The sequence below is a fragment of the Heliconius melpomene genome, chromosome 17 (genome assembly GCF_056956725.1).
Source record: "Heliconius melpomene rosina isolate 202511_hmr_F chromosome 17, ASM5695672v1, whole genome shotgun sequence".
NCBI classification, from domain to species: Eukaryota; Metazoa; Arthropoda; class Insecta; order Lepidoptera; family Nymphalidae; genus Heliconius; species Heliconius melpomene.
Genome location: NC_140405.1, coordinates 5254320 through 5281785, shown reverse-complemented (window position 1 = coordinate 5281785; position 27466 = coordinate 5254320). Strand labels below are relative to the sequence as shown.

The 27466-nt window shown below is 30.3% G+C and overlaps 2 protein-coding genes across 5 annotated transcripts; one reads left to right on the top strand and one right to left on the bottom strand.

The window, feature by feature from the left end:
* The first annotated feature begins 786 nt into the window (after nucleotides 1-786).
* On the top strand, nucleotides 787-22742 carry Btk (tyrosine-protein kinase Btk29A). Of its 4 annotated transcripts, XM_085200118.1 has the most exons (17): nucleotides 787-991; nucleotides 1184-1341; nucleotides 5957-6082; nucleotides 6462-6555; nucleotides 7485-7664; nucleotides 12294-12364; nucleotides 13003-13080; nucleotides 13652-13716; nucleotides 14129-14194; nucleotides 16043-16171; nucleotides 16305-16498; nucleotides 16740-16911; nucleotides 17276-17441; nucleotides 17900-17995; nucleotides 18302-18443; nucleotides 18866-18999; nucleotides 19311-22742. In XM_085200118.1, the coding sequence occupies exons 2-17, from the start codon at nucleotides 1189-1191 to the stop codon at nucleotides 19410-19412; spliced, it is 1968 nt and encodes a 655-aa protein (XP_085056244.1). In that variant the 5' UTR covers nucleotides 787-991; nucleotides 1184-1188; the 3' UTR covers nucleotides 19413-22742. The 4 variants fall into 4 exon arrangements, with proteins under 4 accessions (XP_085056244.1, XP_085056245.1, XP_085056246.1 ...); XM_085200119.1 differs by lacking the exons at nucleotides 787-991; nucleotides 1184-1341 and adding an exon at nucleotides 3714-3866; XM_085200120.1 differs by lacking the exons at nucleotides 787-991; nucleotides 1184-1341; nucleotides 5957-6082; nucleotides 6462-6555; nucleotides 7485-7664 and adding an exon at nucleotides 10170-10330.
* An 873-nt stretch (nucleotides 22743-23615) lies between these two features.
* On the bottom strand, nucleotides 23616-27089 carry LOC146529964 (uncharacterized). Its single transcript, XM_085200122.1, has 4 exons — nucleotides 26768-27089; nucleotides 25956-26165; nucleotides 25646-25857; nucleotides 23616-25238 (listed from the first exon to the last, which is right to left on the bottom strand). Exons 1-4 carry the CDS (start codon nucleotides 26921-26923, stop codon nucleotides 25142-25144), a joined length of 675 nt encoding a protein of 224 aa, XP_085056248.1. The 5' UTR covers nucleotides 26924-27089; the 3' UTR covers nucleotides 23616-25141.
* Between the last annotated feature and the right edge of the window lie 377 nt (nucleotides 27090-27466).

The following is a 27466-nucleotide window of genomic DNA, read 5'->3' as shown; positions in this document are numbered from 1 at the left end:
TGTCCTTTAACAAAAAAGGAATAAAACAGTAGACTTATTATTGAAAATTAACTTTCCCGGTATATTCACCTCTTGATATCTATTCACCCCACTTTACAAGTAAGTAATGTTTGTATTTTTCGCTTGTTAATTCATAATAATACAATATATGTACTTAATGCTTATAAAATCGTCGGAGATCGGTGTATGTACATGGAAAATGAAAAAAAGGGTTATTGGTCGCTTTTAATAACGTAACAGAACAAAAAACGTTGAAAGTTATACAATCTCAAATAATGTTGTTCGACTAAATTGCTATAAATAATTTGTATTACTAAATAGCTGACTGTACTTTTCAATATAGGTGAAGATATTATTGTTAAAATAATATTATAAGAAAACGAAAATAATATAAATTAGTAAATTAATAATTATATAGATCAAGCGAGCGAAAGCGCGTTTCGCTTTTTAGTAATATTACTTTCAATTTACATTTGAATGATGTGTATTAATAATTTCAAATATACTGTATAATTGAACTATTGTATTGTATCTCAATGTGCTATTATTCTTGCCTTTTAGTTGTTGAATTTATAATAATTTATATTTTGTAACTTGATTTTACTTGAAAAATACAGAAATTGTTAAAATTTCTATATATATTCAGCAATAAAAATGTAATATAAAAATAAATGCAATGAATTTTTTCTTGAAATTATTATTAAAGTGATATAATTATGTTGTACTTATAATTCAGAATTATTTACCTACGGACAGCTGTATTAATGACAGTAGGTAAGTGAAGAACCAGCTTTTTTGAAAATATCTTGTCTATACTTGTTTTGTCACTTATGTATTATATTAGAGGAACTTTGAGTTTACAATAAAGTTTAAAACTTTAAAAAAATTACATAAAGTTATGTATTTTTATGATATTAAACAAATAAAAGGTTTTAACTAATTGGACTTATCAAAGTGCGGAATATATTATGTTGATCTTAATGTAAAACAGGTATGTACTGTAAATTTTATAATAGTGCATAGTTGATATCAATATTTTTATTTTATTTCTATTAACCGGTCTATTTCGTTTGTTATGTTGAATGAATCATAACTTTAATAATTCCATTTCTATGAATATTTTTATTATAATTGCATTTGTTATGTATAAATTATTTTCGTGGTAATAACAATAACATTTTAGGGAACATGGCTGGCAGTGAAGAAGATGCGGAGGTAATACGTGAAGGTTTAATGATAAAGAGGTCGCAAAATAAGAAGATTTTTACGCCAGTCAATTATAAGGAGCGTTGGTTTGTGCTAACAAGAAAAGCACTTATATATTATGATTCTTATGGCCAGGTAAGACTAATTTGATTGTTTTTAATATTTTTACATTGTTTTTTGGCCATCTGTAACATTGTGGTGCAATGAGATGTATGTAATGTATGGCTGTAAATGTAATGGTTGTGAGTTCAATTCCAATTCATAGAAAATTAATAATTTCCTTTTTTTTGTTTTGGTAAGAAAACATTCTGTATTGAGTATCTCCCTGAAGCACTCAATGTAGCAAGGCTAGGTGGAAAGTGGAGAAGTGTAGCACACTTGAAACACCATAAACTAGGAATTGAATTAAACTCAAGGAAGTGTCAGTGATACTTGATTCTCTCTGTCTGCTATATTGTAGGAAGTGTTAAGTTGAAATAAAAATCTTTAAGAATGTTTTATGAAGTTATCATATGAAACTTTAAATTTACTTATATTTTATATATGTATAAATATATATTTTTTATGACCTTATTACATTTATATTTGGTGGAACTTAACACTTCCGTCTTGTTATGAAAGCAATGACATGAAAATACTTCATTACCTCAAGAGGAAATCAAACTTACAATTGTCACAAATGTGTTTATAGTCAGATAATATGCTGTTGCAAAAAAGTAATTTTATAGTACAGTTACAGTACAGTTTATAGTACAGTGTGTTTTATTTTTACTTTCAATACATCAAAATGCATCATAAATGCATTAATTCTCCGTAATGACAATTTTTTTTATAAAGCTGTTATGAGATATTTTTTTTTACTTATCAGTTTTTATTACATAGCAATAACAGTATCGGCAGAAAGCACCCACTGTTAATACACTTTGTTCCACATTTCACTTGATACTGAAAATTATACTGGATTATATAATAATTTATACCAGAAATGTAAATAATTTTAATATATATTTTTTCACTTAAGTGGGAATCAGACCTACAGCGGAACCTGAGAAACAGTGTGTCTCTGGACCTTGCTGTATGCGGGATATAGCGTGAAGCTGATTTGATTTAATTATTACATTACATTATGACATTATATTATTAGTATATTAATATTAACAGTATTAATTTTTTTTATGCTACCATTAAGTAAAAGGATTTAAAATCTTAAAAGGTGAGTAGTATTTTGTTTATATCTATACTGACCATATCATTGTTTACATCATGTAATCAAAATTTTCTATGAGATAACGGATACTATAACAAATGTATTGAAACTATTTCTTTTTTGTAAATGCAACCTCTGGGGTAAGGACTGGGTACTGGTTATTAAATGAACCCAATTGCAGATTTATATACTATTATATTACTATATGGTATTCATCAATTTTGTTCGAAATTTCTGTGATCTCACATATCTCAGATAGAATTGAATTACCTATCAGAGTTTACCGAATTTGTACTTTAGGTTGTTGTAGCATTAGCAGTATTCATTAGTTTTTGATAAAATCAATAAAACTTCAGCTATATTTAGAGTCACTAGTCTTAGATTATTCTAAGTACCACGCGTCAAAAAAACGGAACCCTTATAGGCTCTCTTTTTTGTCCTTCTGTCTATCTGTCAAGACAGTTTATCTCAAGATCGCGTGGTATTAAGCTGAAATTGTTGTCAAATCTTTATGTTCACGGCCCCTTGAAGCACAGAAAAACTTAAATTTCAAAGTCAACGCAATTGAAAGATGTATAGTTTTTGCTGCATGTTATATGAAATTCGCTGCGCAAAGCAACGGGAAATATCCTATAGACATAGCATTCTACGTTGACATACAGTTATTAAATTAAGCCAGTGATAACGTACAGTCCAATTAAAGGAAAAAGTCCGAAAATATATATTTATGTTAATATTACAGGAAAAAGGCAATACATACAAACTTATGTTTGTAGTTAATTTCATACAGAAAGTATATATTTCATAACTTGATTTTCCGTTGATCTATCCTGAAATTTTTACGAAATCCAGGCAAAATCTGGGCGAGTCCGACTCGCATTTTTTATATTTCTAAAAATCGAAATAGGGAACCATGTTTACTAAAAGTAATGCCTGTTTTTAAAACCTATTAATATGATTGTCGATTAAAATATGTCTAAATGAATACGAATACTTTATATAAACATATCCTCATCTTAGCTAAAACCACAGACCAATTAAAGCTGAAATTTGATAGGATCCTTATAGAATGGAAGGGAGCTAAGGGAGGATGTCTCGATCTTCTGTGGGAACGGGAAAATACGAAGTTCAGCGTGGACGCAAATGAAGTTGCGAGCTACAACTCATATTAATAAATGAAATATAGTTTAATATAGAAAAACCGTTTATTCGTTTAAAGAGAAATCACTTCTGCTTTTGAACTAGTCCAAAGATTAATACAAAAACTCTCGTACTATTTTCATCATTGAAAGTGTAATTTTGAGATACGTCTTTGGGACCCCACAATGAGTTTCTAATATTCTGAAAGAGGGTAAGTAGACGCATGCGCGATTTGGGCGTGTCTGCCGTCCCGAGCGGCACCCGGCAGTCCTGCACCGCCTGCCGTTCGACCGTTCACCTCTTCCTCTATACGGTAATATTATTTAATTAGTTACAAAAAATATTCTATGAAGTATTAGCGTTTTTTACTTATATTAAATTATATTATCGTTTTTTATCTGTTCTTTAGGTTTATCTAAATGTGATGTTTTTAATATTTTTATAAAATGTAAGGTTGCTTGCTCATTTATCTACACCACCTACGCAAAACGGTTTTTATAGATACGATTCCAAAAATGGTCTACATTCTTAAGAATTAATTGATCGTAATGTGTGTTGTTTATTTTTGATTTAGCTTTATGGATGTCTTAAAAGATAGTGTTTGAGAATGCGCTTATATTTTAAAATCATGAATTAATTGCCCTTATTCAGCCATCTGTGTACTAGGTCATATAGTGCTTACAAGTTTTTGTATGAATTGTTTTTCATAATAATGTTTTTGTTATTGTAGACATAACGTTTAAGCATATTGGACATATAGCTTAACTCTATGTTCAATTAAAATATTTAAATAGGAAGTGGGCTATTGGATATGAAATTATTATATATGATTTGAAAATTTAAACGTACGGAAGCAGTTTTTTTTTGCTTTTCGTCTTTATCGTGTGTATTTATAAGTATTTATTAGAGTTTTTAAAATATTTAATTAAAAAAGATACATATGTCTGATTTATGATATGAATGCCTTTTAACACATGTGAAAATCCATAAATGTTTAAAATTTTAATGAACTTTTTGTTGACTTGCTAAAAGCTTCAGAAATTTAAAGTTGCTTTTCTTTATGCAAACAAATATGTCCGTCCATATAAAGAATAGTAGTGGTAAACAACATGGACAAGTAGGCATAACCTTGGCTATCTGAAACTACACAAAACCTAAAACATGTCTATATTTAAAAAAGCGAAATTCAAAAAGTTTCTTTAAGATATATATATGTAGTATGCATGTTTTTATGGGCTTCTTTCATTCATCTTCAGTCTTCACATTTGCGAGAATGTTAAAAAACCGGTAGATTTTATTATATTGTATTAGTAGATTTTATTATATTGGTATTTTCTCATTATTATTTTCGTTTTAGTTTCAAAACAGATTTTGTAATGTGTAGGTGATTATTAAATATTGTTACGCACTTCGATCACCAGTTACGATGAAGGGCGAGCTACCCTCGTCCCTAATGTATGTGCAGTCACGCCGCGGCCCCTGCGGTCCCTCGGGGAGCGGTTAAAACGAAGAGCACTTTGCCACTTTTTAATTGTTTGTAAAAAGCTCCCTCCACTGTCATACACGAACAGTATACCACTACAACACATTCACCTTAAAAAATGCTTTATTTTGCTCTTTTCATGCATCTGCATGCAAAATTTAAAGGCAATAATATTTTTAGAAACTAAAATTAATATTTTTTTTTTGTATAAATGAGAAAAATAATCATAACAATATTTGTTAATAAAAAAAAAAAGTTGTATTTTGTGCTAATGTTCATTGGTAATATATTATAAATAGGGATTATAAAAAAATAGCTTGTTTGATATTTTTTTTAAATATTTCATACTAATTTAGATAAACGATATTTTAATAGGCTACCATTAGATCACAACCGTTACACTAATATACAAATTTATCGTCAACAGCCTTTATCAGCAATTATATGCGGTATCGGACTCTACCGCTGCAATCGGATCAAGTCGGTTTGCTGTTATTTTATCAATCGCCTCCCCGATCGGAAATCCTCTTGCGCTCCATTACTGAGCTGTGGTAGCATTTGATTGAGTCATTTAAAGTCAACCAAATATTATGTTTTATAAGATATTTTTTGATAAATTAAACATATTTAGTATTGGTGTTATATATATAAACAACTATTCTATGACGACTCGATTTTGGAGTATAAAATGAATAGAAGAAAGATTTAAATCAAATCCAAATTTATTAGTGACTTCATGTTTCAAATAGACAAAATTTACTTCGCTTTTGGTTAGTTCCTCCTTTATTTTCTCCACAATTAATGAGAGAGAGAGAGATAGAGTTTGTTTTGTAATGAATAAAAAAACAAAACACTTTATATTTGCCTCTTTTCAAAACAGTTACATTTGTCTTTGAAAAATAAATTAATCTTTGTTCCAGAAGCGTAAAGAACGCGGACGAATACCGACGGATGCTATTCACACGGTGGAGCAAGCACAGCTAGGAGAGCTAAGTAAGCAAATATTGGACGACAACGAGAGTCCTGCCTACAGATATCCGTTCCAGGTAAAACTTCCATATAAAATACCGTGTCTCATGCTGTGTGCCGTGTGCATGTGTGTATGTATGTCTGCTTTTTGTTTTGTGCCTTTTCTTTCTGGAGAAGGCTGTTATGGATACGTCTGTATAACTGTGCTTCGGAATCTGAGACTCATTCGTTACTTAAATGTAGTATTCTTTTGAAATGGATAATTAGTTTCTTTTGTATTATATCCCTACTTTACTCTAGCTTTGCACAGATATGTTCGTATAAATATTGTTTTTTAATTTTTTCGGGGCAAATTTTGTATAAGTAAAATTTATTGGGTAGGCACGAAGCTACCCGGCGCCCCCACTACCTACCCCAATGCTTCTTGATACTAATAGGCTAAAATATTTGAATCAGGTGGGCTACACGGAACAGAACACAGACTACACGCTCTACCTCGTATCGAGGGAGCACAGTGAGCGATTGAATTGGATCCACGAGGTTAGAACTGGTAGGTTTTACGCACTCTGTACAGGTAATCTTATTACTTTCAATATAAATAAATCCCTTTCGATTGTGTCGCGACGCGCTATCAGCCGTTGCGGTTTCGAAATATTGCAATAGACCGCAGGTGTCGCTTGAGCGCACCTGTATACCAGGTACACTGGATGCACAGTACTGACATGTACATGTGCAACGTCGAATCCTGTGGTGGTCGTGAGTGCTACATTTTAATATTTTCATATTTAATTTTTTGATTGAAAATTATTACAAGATGTTTTTCATAAGTTTCCATATTTTAAAATATTTAAATTTAGGCAGTGCTATTTTTAGTAAAATATTGATTTGTGTTGTTGAATTTTATTATAGTAAATAACTATTCTATTGCGTGTTGTTTTCATTGGTGAAAGAAAATTTAACAAATTCATCATACAATTTGCTATAAAAGCAATCATAAATATCTTATTCTTCATTTAAATATAAGTGAAGAATCTATTTACCGAGTAATACATTTTATTTTATTAGTCGGTAAATAGATTATTATATTATATTGTATCCAGAATATAACATTAAAAGCAGAAAACCACTATGTAAGACACTATCCTCCACTTTTCGCACAATTTTCGAGACATTGCGTGTTGAGTAGCTTGTTGTCTACTATATTGGGGCCGGCGTGGCGCAGTGCGACAGCGTCTTGTGGGCAACAACGCAACGGTTGTGGGCTTGATTCCCACTCGGAGAAATAAATTATTTTTATTTCTTCGCTTTAGTAACAAGATAAAGCGCGGCGCTGATCTCCGCCACTCAACATACTAATATGTCTCTAACATTGAGTGGTGCGTAGGCAACAGCGTTTTAACTCTAAATTCCCTCTGCCTACCATGCTATATGCGGGATACAGCGTGAAGCTATAAGGTTCCTTATTACTTTCCCCTCAAGTGTGCATATCAAACGCCCGCCGCGGCCGCTACCACCCGGCGGTGTGGGCGGCGCGCCGCTGGGCGTGCTGTGACGCGGAGCGCCGCTCGGCGCCGGGCTGCGCTCTCGCCGCCGTGTGGCCGCTGCCGGAGCCCGAGCTCGAGCTCATACTGCAGGACCACAGGACCACCGACGTCTTACGTGAGTCTATTGTTATATTAAGACAATACTAACAAGTAAACACTATTAATAAAAGTATATGGAGTTACTATTAATTTAATCTCGTGCAGGATAGCTACCAGTGTATGTAATAATTAAATTGTAACGTTGTTTTAAAAGTTGACTTCAGCTGTCGAGTTTCCGTTCGGCCAGAACTGTCAGAGCCAATTACTGCACCAACTAGGAACACAGTTCTGCTGAGAACTTTATGTTTATTCGACCATTCAAAAGTGCTTGCAAAAGCATATTTGAATATAAAATATTATTAATTTCATTTATTTCGTTTATACACCTACTAACATATTATAAAGTTATGATAATTTATCAATTAAAATTTGTACAAATAAATGTTTGAGACCTGGATTTGATATACGAAAAAACAAAATAAAATGCTTCCAAAATGAGAATTACTAATACCACATATAAATATATGTATACTAGTTGCTACACATATTGGTCGTGCAGTATAATGTTGCTTGTTTAGTGAGTGCAATCGATACAGGTTACGCCTGTATTGCGATAACGCCTTGCGTAACTTTTTAATCATACATCGCAGTCGAAAAGCTGTGCTTATCCTTTGAAAGTCTAATTAATTGACTTTTGATTAATTATCGTGCCAATAGTAACCAAGTCCTGTATGGTGCAGGTTAATAATAAATACTGTATTGCTTACAATACAATAATACGGAATTATACGGAACTGATGCCGCCTTTGCGATGGCCCGTGTCCAGGACCCTCTGACCTCATGCTGATGCTTCCCGTAAATACTTTTAATAAATTCTTTTATAATTTATTTTACTTTCCAATTAGTCTCCACAGTCACGTATTAGGACGGCATTGTATTTTTGTATTGAAATAAATAAATATAAACGCAACAATACCATCTTTATAGTAATTTCTTCTAAAATATGTAAAATGTAAATTGCCAGACCGTTTAAAATCTAAAAAATATGGGATATAGGCCAAAATATGCGTTATTTCTCTAGTTATGACCTGTTTATGTGAACTCATTAACTATAAACTGGCCTTTTCTAATATGCAACAAGTCCGCAGTTTTTATAAAAGCAACGTGATGCTTAGAGAATTGCTAAAAAAATTTATGAGGTTATTAGCATATTAGGTGTTTATACTTAATAGTCACGATTAATACTTTTGTTATTTAATAGATGAATGATAAAAACATGAATGCAACGACGAATTTCAAATGTACTAATTTAACAATAATTTAGAACGTAACATTAGGTAGGCTTAAAATAAAATAAAAAAATACTAAATTTAGAATTATTTTCAGCTTTTGTATCTACAGTGTATTATATCTACTTGTACCTTTTTTATATTACCTTGTTTACATTTTAAATATGTAACTTCAAAACGACCGTTTGTTTTTTAATATACAAATACAGTGTAAATCTTGCCAGTAGAACGATACAGTTATAAATTTAATCATATTCACGTTTACGATAAATAGGTCACGCTATAATTCGTTCACTTATACATGGTTAAGTATACTTCTCCGAGCGAAGTAATTAGGCTTATATTTTTAACCTTCATTTCGAATCAGCTTATTTTGCTTTCGAGTTAAGTTTTATTAAAATTTTGGTTAATTTTAAACAAAATATTGCTCTATGGTAATACTAAGAATCTTTTTTTGTTAAACATAATATAGATACATTATAAATCAAAGATGAGTAATAGCGTTAAGTGGCTCTCGGTACAAAACCTGATTGACGTACGATCTCATTTTTTATTCTTCACTTTCATATTTGAAAGTGAAATGAGTGGCGTATTGGCTTTGTAATATTATTAAATTGTGTATTATAAGTCTCTAGTCTTGCGTATAAGATATATCCCGAAATATATCTCAATGTTAAGATTTTTTACCGACTTCTGTAAGGAAAGGAGGTTATCAATTCGATTGTATTTTTTATAATGTGATCTTAACCTTAGCCTTACTTAATTTCAAAATTTGAATCAAACATTCGTCCAGTAGAATATGTTCCCGTCCTAAAAAATCTTAGTAAGGTTCTATTGTCTTTGGCAGATATGTACATATTTTCTACGAAATTAATTTCAATGGAGTTGTCCACGAAGGTAAGCGAGAAAGCATGTGATGTGATTGCAGGCGCGCGTCGAATCTTAAATGTAGGCCGACCGACCATCTTTCAGCTCTCACTCGCCTTGCTATTAAAAAAAAGGTCATGTTTACCAATGATCTTATTTTAAATCAAGTTTCTGAAAAAAATAGATAACATATAACTAAATATATGTAATATTTTCACTTAAGTCCTGTTTTATAACTTCTAAAAAAAAATTACGTAAAAATTTTTTTTTTCTTTTTCAAGAACTTCATATATCATTCTATTGAAACAATAGTACCTAAAATATATAACTTTCAATAAAAATTGACAAGCAGACTTGCGATACGGGACAGGAACGTTGTCTCTACAGTCTACACTATGTATCTCGCTTTAGCTTGGACACGGTACGTTGACACGCCAGTCGGCAGTCGAAGGTGTCGCGCGCGGACGTCCGCCCGTTCTCCCTTTACCCATGTTACAAACTAAATCGGAAAACGAACCAATGGTCACCAAGAAGAAGTCTAAGATACCATGCCTCTCGCTGTCGTCGTTCCTTCCAGCCTTAGAGGGTAAATTTTTGGATGACCTTTTTTTTGTGGCCTCGATGCCACCGGTTGCGTTTGCGTTCACTCGCTGCAATCACTTTCTTGTCTTGCTCAGGTGTAATATTATGCGTTTGTGTAACCCACAGTGTTTCGGATTTCGTTAATATTATATATTATATAGTGGATAGTGGTTAGTGAGCGTATTAAGATATGGAAAATTTTCGTTGAAATTAAAAATGAACTGGACTTCCGCGTTTTTTTTGTGACTATGCGCTGTGATTTGCAACTGTATTATGTTTTTGCAATGTGAGGTCCTAAATGTATATTTTTATTAAGTCTTTTAATTTAAACCTAAAATTTGACATATCAGACGAAATAGTTCTGGAATAATAAAAATAATTCAAGATTCTAATTATTCTTAAAAGCTATATTGATTAAATGCCCACACAGTAAAAGTTAATGGTAAATATCACTTTCTCTACTATTCATTGCAGTAGGTGTTGTAATAAAGTTATATACCTACACTTTTGTTCGGTGTTTTTGATACTTTACGTATTTATTTTTGTATTTAAATATATTTAATAACTTATCGATATCATATACGTTGTAATATAATATAAAAGATTTTCAAGGAAGTCCGTCTAGGCTTCATTAGAAATGTATTTTTAATAAAGCACGTTTATTCGTAAAATATTCTATATATTTAAGTTAAACAAACACTCTTTATACCTTTTTTATAAGGCTATAAAATACTGTCACGCAAATGTTTCTTCCACAATAAATAAATAATTCTAACTTTGGTCCAGGTCTGAGATGTACCTTCTGATATCTCTACATTCTTTACCTACTCTTTACACTCAATTAATAATCACACAAAAATAATTATAACCTATAATTATCCGTTTTATTAAAAAAAATGTAACATAGTAAAAATTTAAAAAAAAAATGTAAAATGTAAAATGTAACTTTATAGTGTAAGCATGTTTATTCCAAACAGACATTAATATTTTATTGGATATTAATTTTCCAAAAGTTAATAAAATTGTGCATAAGTCGTGAAATAGGTGTTTTGTGACCGGTAGGATGTGACGCAGCCCACCTTCCTCGTCACATTTGCATATTGACAGGAAACGGAAATATATATAACAGTAACTTAAATTGAATTTCAATGTCAGTCTTAAATTTAAATAGTATTTTCCACAAGTAGTCGAATTTATTATAATTAAGATAAAAACGATAGTTCCGTTTTTTTATATTTGCGTTATTTGTGTAACAGTACAGAATAAATTTGCGACATGTAAAAGTAGCTTTTCATAATGCAGTAATTTTGTTATGTCGATCCCTTTTTTTTATTGAAACCCAGACAAAAACATGACACAAGTTTAGGAGCAGTGACTCTTGACTCATTGACACACTAACATAAGTAAAATAAAAGAAAACTCATAAAGCGGGCCGTTCCGCTGACCTCATTAAAATTTTCTTTAAATGAAACAACGCCCTCTGTTTTTATATTTTACATTGTATTGTAAAATACATTCTGTTTCAGCCAACGAAAAATTGTGTATTTAGCTTGAAGAAATATATACGTACACCGGTATAAAACGTTTTTACCAATTGTACAGTTTACATAAGATATTATTAATTAAAATATAAAACATTTTCCACACATTTGGTTCAGCAGTCTAAGCAATTTATGAATTAAGCTTTTCTTAGCTTTAGAGAACACCTGGGATCTAGTGTTAAGACAGTCTATTCCCATTAAGACACTTCCGTTCCTCACTTTCTTCAGAATTTTCGAAGTATTACGTGATGAGTGGCGGAACTCAACGCCGCTCTTTGCCTCACTACCATAGCGAGAAAATGAAAATATTAAATATATCCTTCTATCGAGTGGAAATTGAACCAACGACCTCTTGTTTCGCTTACAGTCGTGCGTTTGTGCAACGGCTTCAAAATCTCACACTTAAAAAATATATTCTTTCAACAGCTGTCACGGCAGCAGTCACGATGCCGGGGGGAGGAGGCGTGGCGCCAGGGACTCCTTCAGCTAAACCTAAGGTAACTAGTTATTATATTAGTTTATATTAGTAATATTATGTATGTATGTATGTAGATACATACATAATTACTGCTTATATAAAATTTATTCTACATTCTTTTAATAAAAATGTAATATGAATTGAATACAGTAACTTGATCTTGCTAAAACGAAATCCGAGACTTGTATGAAATTTGGTATAAAAATAACTTGTAGCGTGTTTGACCACATGCACGTTCAATTTAATGCACGTTCATTTTCCATATTATATTCAAAAAGCTTTTCTTGAGCTCTATCCATGAGCTTTTTTGACATAAATACTTTGAGCGAACTTAGATATCTATTTATTAAAAGTTATTCTACAATTTTTTTAACTCTCGATTTTTTTTTTTCAAAATTCGTATTTTATTGTAACTTTAAAACAAAATAAATATTTGAGTTTAATATGTATATCTTTATTGTCAAAATTGAAAATGAAGATGCTCTATTGAAGTATGCTATTTAAGTATTTACCTTAAGTGTACCTTTAACTTTACTTATTCGAAGAAGTCCGAATATTTAAAGTATTTTAAGCATTTTCTATATGTAATATAATAGCAGCAAAAATAATTCCGCAGATTTGATTATGTTAATTATTAATGATCTGTTTTTATTTTAGGAGAAACAAAGGACCAAAGTTGTAGTAGCTTTATATCCTTTTAAAGCTATCGAAAGTGGCGATTTGTCTTTGGAAAAGGTATGATTTTCTATATTTTTCTCTTCAAATGACAATAGTGTACAATTTTTGCGCATTTTATCTGTAATTTAATTTAAAAAAAAAATCTATACACTACACTTATTTCAAGTTACATATTTATAACGGTTCTTTATTTTGTCAACAACATTTTTATATATTTTCAGGATATATTGTACGTTAAAAGTTAAAAACATTTTGTTTGTTTTGTAGTTACGTTGTTAGTATTGTATGCAAATAACCTTGAATGATGAATTTTAACAGTTATTATTTAAATCTATAATCCGTGCTAAGGCTACCGTAAAATTTATTCTGTGTAGTTATCTAAAGTATGAGGCCGTCGTGGCGTAGGGCGACTGTAATTGTGACGGTTGTGGGTTCGATTCTCTTTCTCTGGCAATGAGGCAAAGCACGGCGTTGAGTTTCGCCACTCAACATACGCAAAGCCTGAAGAATTCGACGGAAAGTGAAGAACGCAAGTGTTAATCGGGAAGTTCCCTCTAACCAGAGTATCTATACTGTCATGTATGGTATATGGTATATTAAATTAATAATTTGAAGTATATGTTTTTAGGGCGCCGAGTATGAAGTAATAGATGATTCACAGGAACACTGGTGGAAAGTGAAAGATGAAAATGGGTATGTCAATTGGGTTTTTAAATATTTTTACTAAATATCTATAAATTTGTTGTTTATATGGATTTCAAATTAAATGTACCTTAATGATTCACTTCATTTCTAAAACTATAAACTATACTTATCTTAATTTGACTTGATAAGTATAGCTTGTCAAATTAAATTAATTTTAAAAATGTATTATTATGTAAATTGGGCCAATGGGGTGGGTCAGCGCCTGACTGGAAACGTGATGGTTGTGGGTTCGATCCCCACACTGGTAATGGAATTATTACTATTTGCCCAACGTGCCATGCATGTCTCGACAATATCTGAAGTTTGAACATTACGTTTATCTCTGCCTACTTTTCTATATGTGGAATACAGGCTGAAACTACAAAAAGTAATTACTAAAACTAAATATTTTTTTTTTCAGATCTGTTGGTTACATTCCAAGTAATTATGTTAAGGAAAAAGAGACAATAGGACTACAGAAATATGAGTAAGTACTTTTTAAACATTTATTTAAATAATTGCTTTAGGATATAATATTATAATAGCTATTACGTGTATGACGTGAATATTACCAGGCAGGGTGCCTAGTGTTAAGATACTACATTTGACTAATCTAGTCCTTTAACAGTGTTAAGTTTGTAGTTCTATATTTTATCAAAAAACTTATTTAATGTTAATTTCCTTTTATTACTAATAAATGTTTAATACAATTACTTACAACAATTTTCTTTACAACATTCAGAAGATAGGTCTTCATATTATTTGACTTTAATTATAATTTAAATTATTATTTAATTAGTTGTTACTTTATTTTAATGTAAATGTGACAAAAGATTATGAACACATTAAAAACAAATATTTTTTTACGTGAAAATATAAAACCACATTTTCGACTTGTTATAAAATATATTTTTATGAAGCTAGTTGATATTTTTAGTAATGTAATATCAAGGTCAATCAATGCTCCTACCAGCCTATGAATAGAATAGTTCTTAAATAAACTTAAACTCTTTTTCTACAACGAAAATTTCTGTTATCTTGGGTATTTAAATTGTAAAGACTCTTTTTGAAAAATATCATAGGTATTTATTAAATGTGTATATATACTTAATACCTATACTATTAAGCTTGGAGCAGTGCCTGGGTCTTGCCCAAATAAATACCGCCTTTATACAATTTAGTTACAAAAATGGCTGCTTGTCAAAGAACAATGTTTTTGATAAATAAGCATATTATTATCGGTAAATATAACAAGGTAACACTACAACGTTAAAAATATCATTCAAAACAGTATTACTGTGTTTTTACGAGTTATCAAAAATAGAAATATAATAAGTATTTTACTAAATTAGTACACAAAACGTCTATTGTGGTTTTGGAAGGCCACAGTTCATTGGAATTTGGCGACCTTGGTATGTTATTGTTACAGCACAAAACGTAAAAATGTATATTTCAAACTAATTAAAGAACTACCTGTTTTTGCACATTTACTGTGACAAAACAATTCAAAAATTTCATGTTAAATGTGGAAAAGTTCAAAATGTTTCTTACTACTGTTATTTTTGTATCGTTAATGAAACGTATTCTTAAAAAGGATGTCAAGCCTACATTAATATTCATTGCGTCTTCCTTTGATAACTGAATTTATGAATTTAATCCCTACTGTGCTAATGGGATACGATTTTAATTCCTCTCCCAAATTACATTTCCTTTAAACATCACCTTTACCTGTAACTATACAAAGAAATTTATTCATTGTGATGAAAAGTTTAACATAAATAAATACTGTCGTTAAAGTTTCATACTATGGCGGAAAATATTTTAAATTTTCTTTCAACTATTTATAAGGTTAGGACAAAGATAATGTAACAAAAACTTGAATTTTTTACGATTATAGAATAAAATTAATATATTATTAAGTAAGAATTTATAAAATTAACATATATTAACTTTATATTATATATTAACATAGAATGCTTTGCTTTATCTTTTTTCAAACATAAGACAAGCTGTATACATAATAACTCCAAATTACCTGTTACAAGGAAACACACCTATTATGCATATACATTCTACTAATATTATAAATTTAAATGTTTGTTTTACTATGAAGCAAACTATTGAACAGATTTAGATGAAACTTTACACAGTATTATATATATTAGAACAAAACATAGCAAATAATAATAATTTATGTAAACATTTGGTATAATTTAGCTATAATAATAAACTTAAGCGGGCAAAGCCGCGTTTGGGTTGCTGTAACGAATATTTTCGACAATTATAAATAATCGTTCAGTGTTATATTAATTTTCCCGACCGACTCACTTTCCAGATGGTACGTGGGTGAAATGTCGCGGCAGCGCGCCGAGTCAGTACTCAAGCAAGAGGACAAAGAGGGTTGTTTTGTGGTACGCAACTCCTCCACTAAAGGAATGTACACACTCTCTTTATATACCAAAGTGTGAGTATATTTTTGCTTCCACCTGACCCAATTTTTGCATATTTTTAATGTCATCTATTATAATATAGTTATTTTTCTTATAATTTACACTGGACACATTATAACTTACATATAAAATTACCTTTCTCCATAGAAACCATCCGCAAACAAAGCACTACCACATAAAGCAGAATACTCGCGGAGAGTTCTATCTCTCCGATAAGCACTGCTGCGCCAGTATACCCGAGCTCATCAACTACCACAAGCACAACAGCGGTGGACTATGCTCGAGGTTGAAGACCACGCCTTGCGATCGACCGGCACCGCCCACTGCTGGGTTGTCTCACGGTTTGTATTTTTTTTTCATTTTCACCCCTTATAGTAGGATAGGCTTCTGCCTATTGTGCCATTTGGCAGGGTAGACATCTCCAGTTTCTATACGTTCGAAACCATTGTAGGCATTGTTAAGCGTTGACTATTTTAATCAACTATCACAAGCATAATAGCGGATAAAATATATATTTTAATTTTTATTATATGTGTACGGCTAGTTTTTAAAATAAATTTTAATTGAAAAATTTATAAACAGACAAATGGGAGATAGACCCCGGCGAGCTAGTGCTACTCGAGGAGCTGGGCGCGGGGCAGTTCGGCGTTGTGCGCCGCGGTCGGTGGTGCGGCCGCATCGACACCGCCGTCAAGATGATGAAGGAGGGCACTATGTCCGAGGACGACTTTATTGATGAAGCTAAAGTTATGACGTGAGTGCTATATCCCTCATAGATATCCTCTAACTTAGTGGACACTCCATTCGCCGCTTACCGCTCAATTTTTTGAGACATTGCGCATTTAGTAAATAAATAAAAACATTCCGTCCAGTAGGAATTGAACATCGTAATTGCGTCAGACATAGTGCTGCTGCATCACGACAGCCTGTTATGCATATAAACGTCATTAAAACAAACTTATACAGGACCGTTTACTGTTATTTAATATTTTTTTATTAGATTTTATCTTAAAAAACTTTTGCTTTACATAATTTTAAAACATGATACTAATAAAGAATTATAGATATAAATCTATTGTAACCCCTTTACTAATCAATACTACATTTTTAACAAACAGTAAACTGCAACATCAGAACCTGGTGCAGTTGTACGGCGTGTGCAGCAAGCACCGGCCCATCTACATCGTGACGGAGTACATGAGGCACGGCTCGCTCTTCAACTACCTGCGCCGCACCGCGCCGGACCAGCTCGGGCCAGCCGTGCTGCTCGACATGTGCATACAGGTACACGCCAGGAAATATTAGAGCTAGCCCGACAAATACTTTATGAAGTTTGTGGACTCAATTTATAAAGGCTATGAACTCAGGCACGAGTCACTAGCGGACGTACAGTCGTGTGATTAATATTCAATGTGCGGAGTTCGGTGTGATATATACAAACTGCTACAGCGATTGACACTTACGGTCGCGTCCTACTGTACTTTAGTGTTGTGATTGGGTTCGCGGTGTGCGTGAGCTGGCGTGCCTATGTAGGTATCTAAATTACACTGATTGAGAGAGATTGATTAAGCTGGAAGTGGGGATCGCCATATAATACTAGGTTTCCTCAACATAAAACTTAAAAAATAAAAAAAAACTATTATGTTGTATTGTTTAATATGCTTCTTCTTCTACGTAAAAGAACAACTTGTAAGTATATTTTGTTGATGTTTGACTTATATCATTTTATTATGCATTTACAGGTTTGCAAAGGTATGGCGTACTTAGAAAGGCATAACTACATACATCGAGATTTAGCTGCAAGAAATTGTTTAGTTGGCGATGAAAATGTTGTGAAAGTATGTTTACATATTTAAATTTAATTACAAAATCTTATTTAATTTATATACTTTATTGCACGCCACATTCATACACCACAAACAGAAAAAATATAATTAATGAAAAAAAAAAGAAAAATGAACCATAATTTTAACCAGTCAGTAAATTTAAATATGCAAAGCATCAAAAAAGGTCTTATTGCTAGCTACCTTTAGGTCAAGAGATATAAAAAAAATGTATTCTTAAATATATAATACTATGTAACATGGACATAGATTGTTGTATTTTGTTTTCATGTAAGTGATTTTTTTTATTTTTGTTGGTAGGTTGCAGACTTTGGATTGGCGCGATATGTTCTCGATGACCAATACACAAGTTCTGGCGGTACTAAATTTCCTATAAAATGGGCGCCCCCTGAAGTACTAAACTATACACGATTCTCATCTAAATCTGACGTCTGGGCATTTGGTAAGACTATTTTATACATTATTTAGTAGATAAAATTAATGAGAGTTATTGTATGTTGTTAATACAAAGCGCAGTAATAATACATTTGTATATTTTATATAAAAATTCATAAGTTTAATTTGATACCAAAAATAACCAAAATATATATTTTTTCATTATTGGTATTGGTTTTCATGATTTTTTATAACCCCTCCCCCTGTCCTTGTTACCAAGTGTAACGTCACATTTTGCAATTAAAATTAGTAATTATAAAATTGAAATTGCCATTGTATCTTCTATTTTCAAATTTTCCAAATTTTAGGGGAAAGGTTAAGTTCCTCTTAATGTGTGACGTAATTTATAAATTGTTCCTAAGTAGTTGATTTCTTATTAAATTTTTTACATAATACAATAAGCTTAATTGTCTTTATTTTCAATTACAGGTGTTCTAATGTGGGAAGTGTTTACATGTGGCAAAGTGCCGTACGGTCGTATGAAGAATTCTGAAGTAGTAGATATGGTTCAGAGAGGGCAGGTGCTGGAAAAACCCAAAGGATGTCTAAATGAAATTTATAATGTAAGTTGTTTGATGATATAAAAATAAAATAAATAATAAAATAGGGACTTGTTGTTATAAAAAAGTAGTTTATAAAAAGTCCTCAGTCTGCTAAAACAAAAACGTTGAGTTACGTTACTCGACATACGATGACTCTTAAATTTATGAAAAATAATACTAGCCCCTTCCTGTCTATAACCTTGCTATAATCTGTAAACATGTTAAGGTAAAAAATATTTATTTCGATATTAAAACCAATCCTAAATTTATCATTCATATTCATTCATTCATATCATCATATATCATTATCTATATCTAGTTTTTATCTACAGGTAATGAAAGCGTGCTGGCGACACGCACCCGAGGACCGGCCATCGTTCCGCCTCCTCAAAGAGGAACTGGCCGGAGTGGCGCAGAGCGTGCTGGCCGATTGACTGCGTCTCTTGCTGCTGCTGTTACACCCCGCCCCCTCCTCTCCCACACCCTCGCCCTCCCCCTCCACGGCTACATTGCCCCGCGCCCGGCGGGTGCACGCCGCATCGCCTGTGTAAATTGATGATGTCGCTGGCTTAGAGTGTAAACCTGCTAACAGTCACGAAACGAAAATTTATTTATGTTCTCTACTATATGAAATAAAATAAATATCGATTTTATATTTTAACTTTAACGACAAAAACAGATTTAACAGGTTTACACTCGGCCGGCGGTATGCCCCTCTCTTTTACTCCGTGTCAAACAGGTTACCACTGCCCTCCCTCTTTCCTTCTACGGGTTCATTACCCCTTTTATTGTACAGGTCATCAATTTCATAGCTTATTGTTACAAGCCTTAATGTTTTACCATATTTTTATCATCGTGATTTCATGTTAGCTTATGTTGTTTTAAATATTTTTTTGAAGTTCCTCTTTAATACGCTACGTATGTACGCTATACTTTTACAATTTGGGTGGAAGGGAAATCACCTTCTTCAAACTACCCCACTTTAGTTTTAATTAATTTATAAAAAAACAAAATGTTAACAAATTACTGTGGAATTGATTTTTTGAAACACTATTACGTGCTACTTCAATTGTTTCTATCCAAAAAAATATCCCGGTATAGTAATCTATACTTATTTAATTTATTTGTAATACACTTATGTGGAACATTTTTCTGTGACAAAAATTATAAAACCATAACATTCCTGAAACATCTTGTTGTAATACAATCCCAAGCATGTGACAACAGCAGCTACATAGATTATAAAGTAAACACTAATTGAAATGTTACTTTAGCGGACAAAGTAGACATAGTGGTGTACGAATATGTTGAACAAAAATGGTAGTTTTTTTAAACTTATGATATTAGACGCGATGGTGGTTCAATATATTTGCATACACACTCATAATTGAATCATATAGAAACAAATAAAGCAATCATCTACTTTCAGATCGATATTTGGAAAATTAATTTGATCACATTTTCGTAAATCGTACAGGAATTACCTGTAAAAATTATAATTTGCTGTCAACATACTATAATGATAGTAAAAATAGAAGAAACACTTTCGTAGCTTTACCAAGACATTGAAAAAGTATTCATTACATATTACTGGTTACTTTGAATAAAGAAATGGATGTTGTTATTGTTGTATTTACTTTTATATGATTCAATTCTTAGTAAGCTATATTTCGGTAGTAATTCTAAATTGAGATAAGGACAAAAATCACAACTTCTAAAGGTTACAGTAAAACTAAAATAGACTGCTTAACTTAAAAAATAATATTTTTAATAATTAACTATAATAGCTTTTAAAATTTACTGAAAATACAATTTTAAAAGGCCAATTTTGGAGACATTTCAAAAATATACAATGACTGTAATAGTAGTATTCATTTTTTATTGAGTGTAATTTTGAAAGACAATTTTCAGTATTATCACTTAGAATAAACTATAGATATCTTTACATTCCATACTATTAAGTCACAAATTTATTTCTTAAATTTCTGTACATGCCATTTGAACGCAACCTTCCAGAATCTACGAATAAAAATGGACAACCAGTTAAACCGTCCACTGCCAGAGTTACATTTAAATACTGCAATTAATTAATTACATTACATTTATTCTTGAAATGTTAATTAAATAATGATAATATTTAATATCTAGTCGTCATGTATTACGTTCGTTTTGGTTCTTACTTTATTTGTTACTGCCTCTATATTCTGACAAGAAGTAAATGAATTTATTCAGTTTTATTTCACTATATTTATATTATGCTCTAGGGGTTGAAATTTGATATTAACTACTTTCAATAAATATTCAAAATAAAACAAAGATTTAAATTAATTAATAATATTAGTGTAAATGTGATTGCAATTACAATACTATAGGACAAGTTAAAAATAAAAGAAAAGGCCAAATTAAAAAACTGCATCTAATAATAATCTGGTGGTGTGTTACAAACTAATGTTAAGAATTGTACAAAATAAACAACGAACATTTTGAAAGATTTTGGAAAAATTCATTAGTATTACTGGACTAGGCTTAAATAAATCTGTTACATTATTAAAAAAAACATTAAAAATAACTGCAATTTACATTATATTTTGTTTGTTACATCTGCATATTTTGTTTTAAATATTTCAACTTTTATATGTCTTAACACCCGTCTCATAAACAAAATTATGCGTGATTAAAACCTAGTCATATTTTAGAAAATGAAACTAGATGCTGATGCTTGTTTTATTGTTAGTTTTTCAATAAAACTTTAAGGATACTGAACCTGGCCTTAAAGTATTTACTTATGCTCTTGATCGGTCAAAGATTGTCAATACTCACTATACATTAAATGGTTTAATATTCTAAAGATTATTTTTTAAAAGTGTTGCATATCATTACGTGTAATCATTAGAAATCGATTTAAAACGCTGGAGCTCCATCGAACATTGTGTTTTTTTTTAATTTAAAATATTCTATATTATTAATTTTAAATGTAAAATAATGCACATGTTCGTTGGATCTACAGCTTGGATTTCAACGTGGATAAGTAAATGCCGTCCCAATAAGGCGTTGATATAAAAAAAATGTTTGTGATAGAGAGAATATAGTAAATTATTGTGTTGGTCGGGTCGTGGCTTACTCCACAATGAAAAGCTTCTCATTATAGACATAGCTGAATAATATTTTTGTAATTAGGGGGAAACCAAAATTATGCCAATAAAAACATCTGCTAGTATTTGTCGATTCGGGTCTTCCCCTATAATAGACACGCCTGTGTCTGTCTGAATGTGATCCACAACAAAGCAACACAAATGTGCCAATTGTTTTTGTACGTAGGAACCTACTCGTATGAATTTATGTAGATATAATTTTAAGTATTTGCGACTGAATAAAGTTATTTTAATTTTCAATAAAATATTTTCATATCACGGATTAATTATCATGTTGTAAAAATGTAATGTTTTCCATTATCTATATTTATTGTGTAATGTTTATTAACTTGATCGTACGCTATAATTTTTTAAAATTAATATTGCTTTATTATTAGGTATAATTACCTAAACTTGAGTAGTAAATGAATTTTATACAATAATTAGTCTATTTCAATCACTAATTACGATAATTTGTCATTATTTGTCGTTAAAAATGAGTACAATATGTATAAATCACATAAAGCAATGCATTACGAATATTATAAGTTTTGAAATATTTGCTTTGGAATTGTACAGCAATATAATTTGTATACATAACTGTTTTGTAATTAAATATATCATGCAAAAATATACATGTGTTCTTTATTTCATATTTTACTAAAATATTTTTTTACCTTCACACTGTATCTCACAAATAGCAGTGTAGGCAGAGAGACCTGGGGACCTAGTGTTAAGAAACTCCGATCCCATTAAGACACCCGTACCCCGCTTTGCGTGTCGAGTTGCGGAACTCAACGTTACAAGAGCGGGGAATAGAATTCTTGTGGGAATCCAATCCAACGCACGTTTGTGCTCTTTCGCCACGACTGGCCTCAGTCTTGTATAAAATTTTATTTATATAAAAGAAAACTAAAGTTAACTTGCCATATTTAATTTATTAGTTTTATAACTAAATCTTAATATTAATAGTATGTTTGAGTGATTAAAGTCTTATCGTAATTAATATTGAAAATAATTGAATATTTCTTTATTTTTAATACAGAAATGTCAAAAAACGATATTGTTTTCTTTGATCACCTCAAAATATCTGAGAAAATGTCCCAACAAAGCTGTTATTATCCAACTTTGTATTATGACATGAGACAATTACATTATTTTATACAAAAGGGGCCATACACCATAAATTATTTTACACGATTTGATTATTTTTTGACCCCTCCCACGTTATTTTGAAACATACACAAAACACAAATGTATCAAACCCCCACTCCTTCCTCTATACCCTATACGCAGTGACGTCACATTAAAATTTTACACTTGATAATTATTTCAAAATTGTCTGTATAATTTATTTTAAAGTGTGACGTCACAAGACAACAAGTCTACGTCGATTCTCTATACAATACTTATATTAACGTAATTTTTGATAATACCAAAGCCAACGTGATAGCAACGCGGATCTAAGGCGGATATTTTACTAATTTCGTCATAAATTAAATGCAATTTGATTGATTTCATAAAATGTGTTTTATTTCCGATTTTCTCTACAGAAATTGTAATTATAAATACAAGATTTGTATATTTTTAATTTATCTTTATTACTATAATTTCTATATTAACATTAAGTTTAAATTATTTTATATAAGTATAACTCTCATTAGTATTTCAAGGGATCACAAAAATGTTATATTAAATGAAATTAGAGAATCAAATATTTTTTTATATAAAATATAAAATAAACATAAATAAATGCTAGACAAATAATTTTAAATTGTAATTTGATAATGACAAATAATTGAAAATTGTAATAGACAACTTTAATGTTCTATAATTACTATATTTGAGAATTATTAAGTGCTCTACCCTGTTTAGATTTAACAATATTGGTATTGCTTGTTTTGAAGTAACTAAAAAAAACGATATTTTAATTTTTTTACAATTAATCATTTTAAAATGTACATTGTAATGACTTATATAAAGTTGAATTAATTAATAATTATTAGTTAAATTTTACCATGCATTGCCAAAATTTTAATTTGTTTATAATTTGTAAGCATTTTATAGCTGTACTATAAAATGTTTATATTTATGTTACATATTTGGAACATACACAAGTTCATATGTTCCAAATAAGTAAATCTAGTTAAATTTTGGAATGTAAAATATTTAAAATGAATATAGCTTGATAATTAATATATTATGTATTATAACTTACTATATTAAATATTTAACAATATCTAAAATCACTTGTACTTGATTTAACAAGCAGTGGTTTTATACCATCCATATATTACGTCACACGTTAAGGGGGATCGAAAAAGTGTGACAAATATAATAAACAAACATCACTTCGCAATTGCTATTTAAATTTCAAATAATAATACTTCTAAACTGTAACGTCCCACTTCGATAGAAGAGGTTTCACAAATTAGCTATGAAAAGATAGAGAGATGGTCAAGAAATCATAAAATTCGTGTGACGTAATTTAATGAATGATTTCTTAGTTCAAATAATACTATGTTAGCGTAAATTATGAGTGTAAGTACCTTGTAAGGTAAAATTTAAAAATATATATTGTGTAGCTTATACAATTCGGTGGTTGAAAAATGGCAAGAAATCTTAGTGACGGTGAATATAAACAAAACACTTGTTTAGATAAGACTAGATAACGAAGATAAAGCATGCTTCAATATTTTGGGATTGAATGTTGATTTTTAAATATTTTATGACACAATATAGGTGTTAGTACTAATTTCTTTGACATATTATAATCATTATATTTAAATACAAGAAAAAAAATACTAGAATAGTAAAAAATGCAAGTAAAGCTATTTTTGTTACATAATACTAATTAATATTTTCTTAAATGTTGTGACTTAGATTGAACAATTATGTAAACAATAGTAATTAAATTTACGTCAAAACATAACATAAACAATAACATTAGAAATATTTAAATTGGACTAGTTAACATAGTTTTTAATTTTTATATTAAACATTAGCCAATTAGGTTACAAGTTTAACCTTAGTTACATATCGGTGGGCAGAATGTCTGGTATCAAAAACTGACATAGATCCATTTCTGAATTAACGAAGGTCACCTTTCCAGCAGTGTTTTCATCAAGCCTAAAAGCATATTTTTTATTAGAATCTAAAATTAAAATAGTTAATTGTTTCATACTAAAAATATTTTTACAGGTAAAGATAATTTTTTGTTAGTTCCACCTTAGATAGTATTTACATAGAAATACCAACTGATGTGGGATTGAAATATATTAAGTTTAAATATTTATATAAATCACAATATGATGTCAGAGAGACGCAGTGGCACAGAGTATTACTTTAAAAAAAGTGATTGTGGGTGGACATTGGAGTCATTTGGGGGAAAATTATTTTTAATTTATTTTTATTTTCCTGCTTGGATAAGTTGGAGTTGACTTCAAATACGAATAAATAAATATTTACCTCAAAAAATGAAAAGATTCAAAAGTGACACAAATGCAAAAAATCCATTTTAAACAATTATACTTTACCATCCTTTAATAACTGCCCAACATCCTGAAAAGAAGGCTGGGGCATTTATAATTAGGCAAACTCCAAGCCTTTCTGGATAATGTCTACTAAGAAGCCATATCAAGTTCTTGAGTACTGGGTAATCCATACAAGATAGTGTAAAGCAGCTAAGATCAAAAACAATACACAAATTGTCAACAACCTCTTCAAAACATTTGTTACTTGCATCTTCCTATAAAATAATTAGATAAAATAAATATTTAAGAAAGCAACCAATAAATTTTAAAATCTGCATTATCAATATAAATTCCTATTAATATAATGACTTACTAAACAGTAAACAATAAACTTGGTCATATCATCAATATTTCGGTCACTGGAACTGTGATTTTTAGCTGGTATATATACAATTGGTCTCCCGACAATATCTCTATGCCGTAGGACCCTTGCCTTGTCACCATACTTCTCTATAAGTTCCTTGTTTTCATGAAGATTATGTACTCCATACTCAACCCTCCATTTGTTTGTTTTTAAAATTGCCTGTAATTAAACCAGTAATATTAATTAAAATTCAGGCATTACCAAATATTAATATACCTATATTACTAAATGGCACAAATATGATATATTTTGTACTGAATGCTTTTAATACACAAATAAATGCTAAATAATTTGAATTTAAAATGGTTTTTATTTGCAATGTCCATGGCATTGCACTGCCAAAAAATGTATGGTTTAGTGTTATGAATGGATTTAAAACAATAATGAATATAAGATAAACTAAACATGTTTATTACTAATGTCAAACATTGTGGATTCTGACTGTGTCGACTGCATTTGTTATAGACATTCTACATCAGTAAAAAACCGTATGAAAAATTAATTAAATAAAATATAACAATTAGATTTAATAAAATATAACAAATATTCTATAAAAATTATAAAATAAATTAAGCAAATTTTGACTTTGAGATCAACAAAACAGTTAATTAGATTTAATCAAATTAGCGTTGTTAATGTACAACGAAATTGTATTTCTGTGGTATATCGGTTTCTCAAGAAATATTTATTCAAATGCAATTTTTTATTTAAAGTAAAAAAATAAATAAAGATAAGTACATTAAAATTAATTAAAATGTTACCTGAAAAGCACCGTCAACTGTTTTAAAAGCTCGTAAATATCGCTTTAAAGAATATTCGTTATGGTACTGGGCAGGATCCGCATCAGCAATTAATTTCATTCTATCTTTTAGTTGTTTAAAGTCTTCTTCATTAACGGGTTTAAGTTCGCCTGCCATAGTGAATATATTAAAATCTCAATAAACTCGAAGAAACACTGAGCCAATATTTGTTATTTGAACAAATAACTTATTTATTAAATTATACTAATTAAAATATATACAATTGTAAACATAACACCTAATACTAATAGTGATATTTGCGAACTAGTCATTCATATTTCATTTTATCTGTCAAAAGTAATCAGTATTGCTAGCTCGAATTTTGCAATGAAGAATATTAAATAATTTTGAATATTCCTTGCCGTAATATAAATAATATTAACTTCAATGTGTTAATTTATTTCCGATTTAGAAGTAAAATACTTTTATAATTATTTTATTGTATTGAAATTATAACATTAAGTCTAGTTTACACGCTTGTCGAAGCTTGCCAAATGCTCATGAAAAAAATGTAGCTAAATTCATATAGCAGACTAAATTTGACTTATGATGCACCACAATTTCTGGAAATCATATAAAATAGCTAAATAGATTGGTGTAAGAATTTACATCGATATTAATGAATGTATTCAAATTCTGTTCTATTCAGATTCTATTGTA

What these genes read in the sequence shown, in the direction of transcription:
- Btk (XM_085200118.1), top strand. Translation starts at nt 1,189, where the DNA reads ATGGCTGGCAGTGAAGAAGATGCGGAGGTAATACGTGAAGGTTTAATG. An exon ending in GCGATTTGTCTTTGGAAAAG is followed by an intron (nt 13,081 to 13,651) that starts GTATGATTTTCT and finishes ATATGTTTTTAG; the next exon opens with GGCGCCGAGTATGAAGTAAT. An exon ending in ATCTGACGTCTGGGCATTTG is followed by an intron (nt 18,444 to 18,865) that starts GTAAGACTATTT and finishes TTTCAATTACAG; the next exon opens with GTGTTCTAATGTGGGAAGTG.
- LOC146529964 (XM_085200122.1), bottom strand. Translation starts at nt 26,923, where the DNA reads ATGGCAGGCGAACTTAAACCCGTTAATGAAGAAGACTTTAAACAACTA. An exon ending in AGTTTATTGTTTACTGTTTA is followed by an intron (nt 25,858 to 25,955) that starts GTAAGTCATTAT and finishes ATTATTTTATAG; the next exon opens with GAAGATGCAAGTAACAAATG. An exon ending in TGGGCAGTTATTAAAGGATG is followed by an intron (nt 25,239 to 25,645) that starts GTAAAGTATAAT and finishes ATATGCTTTTAG; the next exon opens with GCTTGATGAAAACACTGCTG.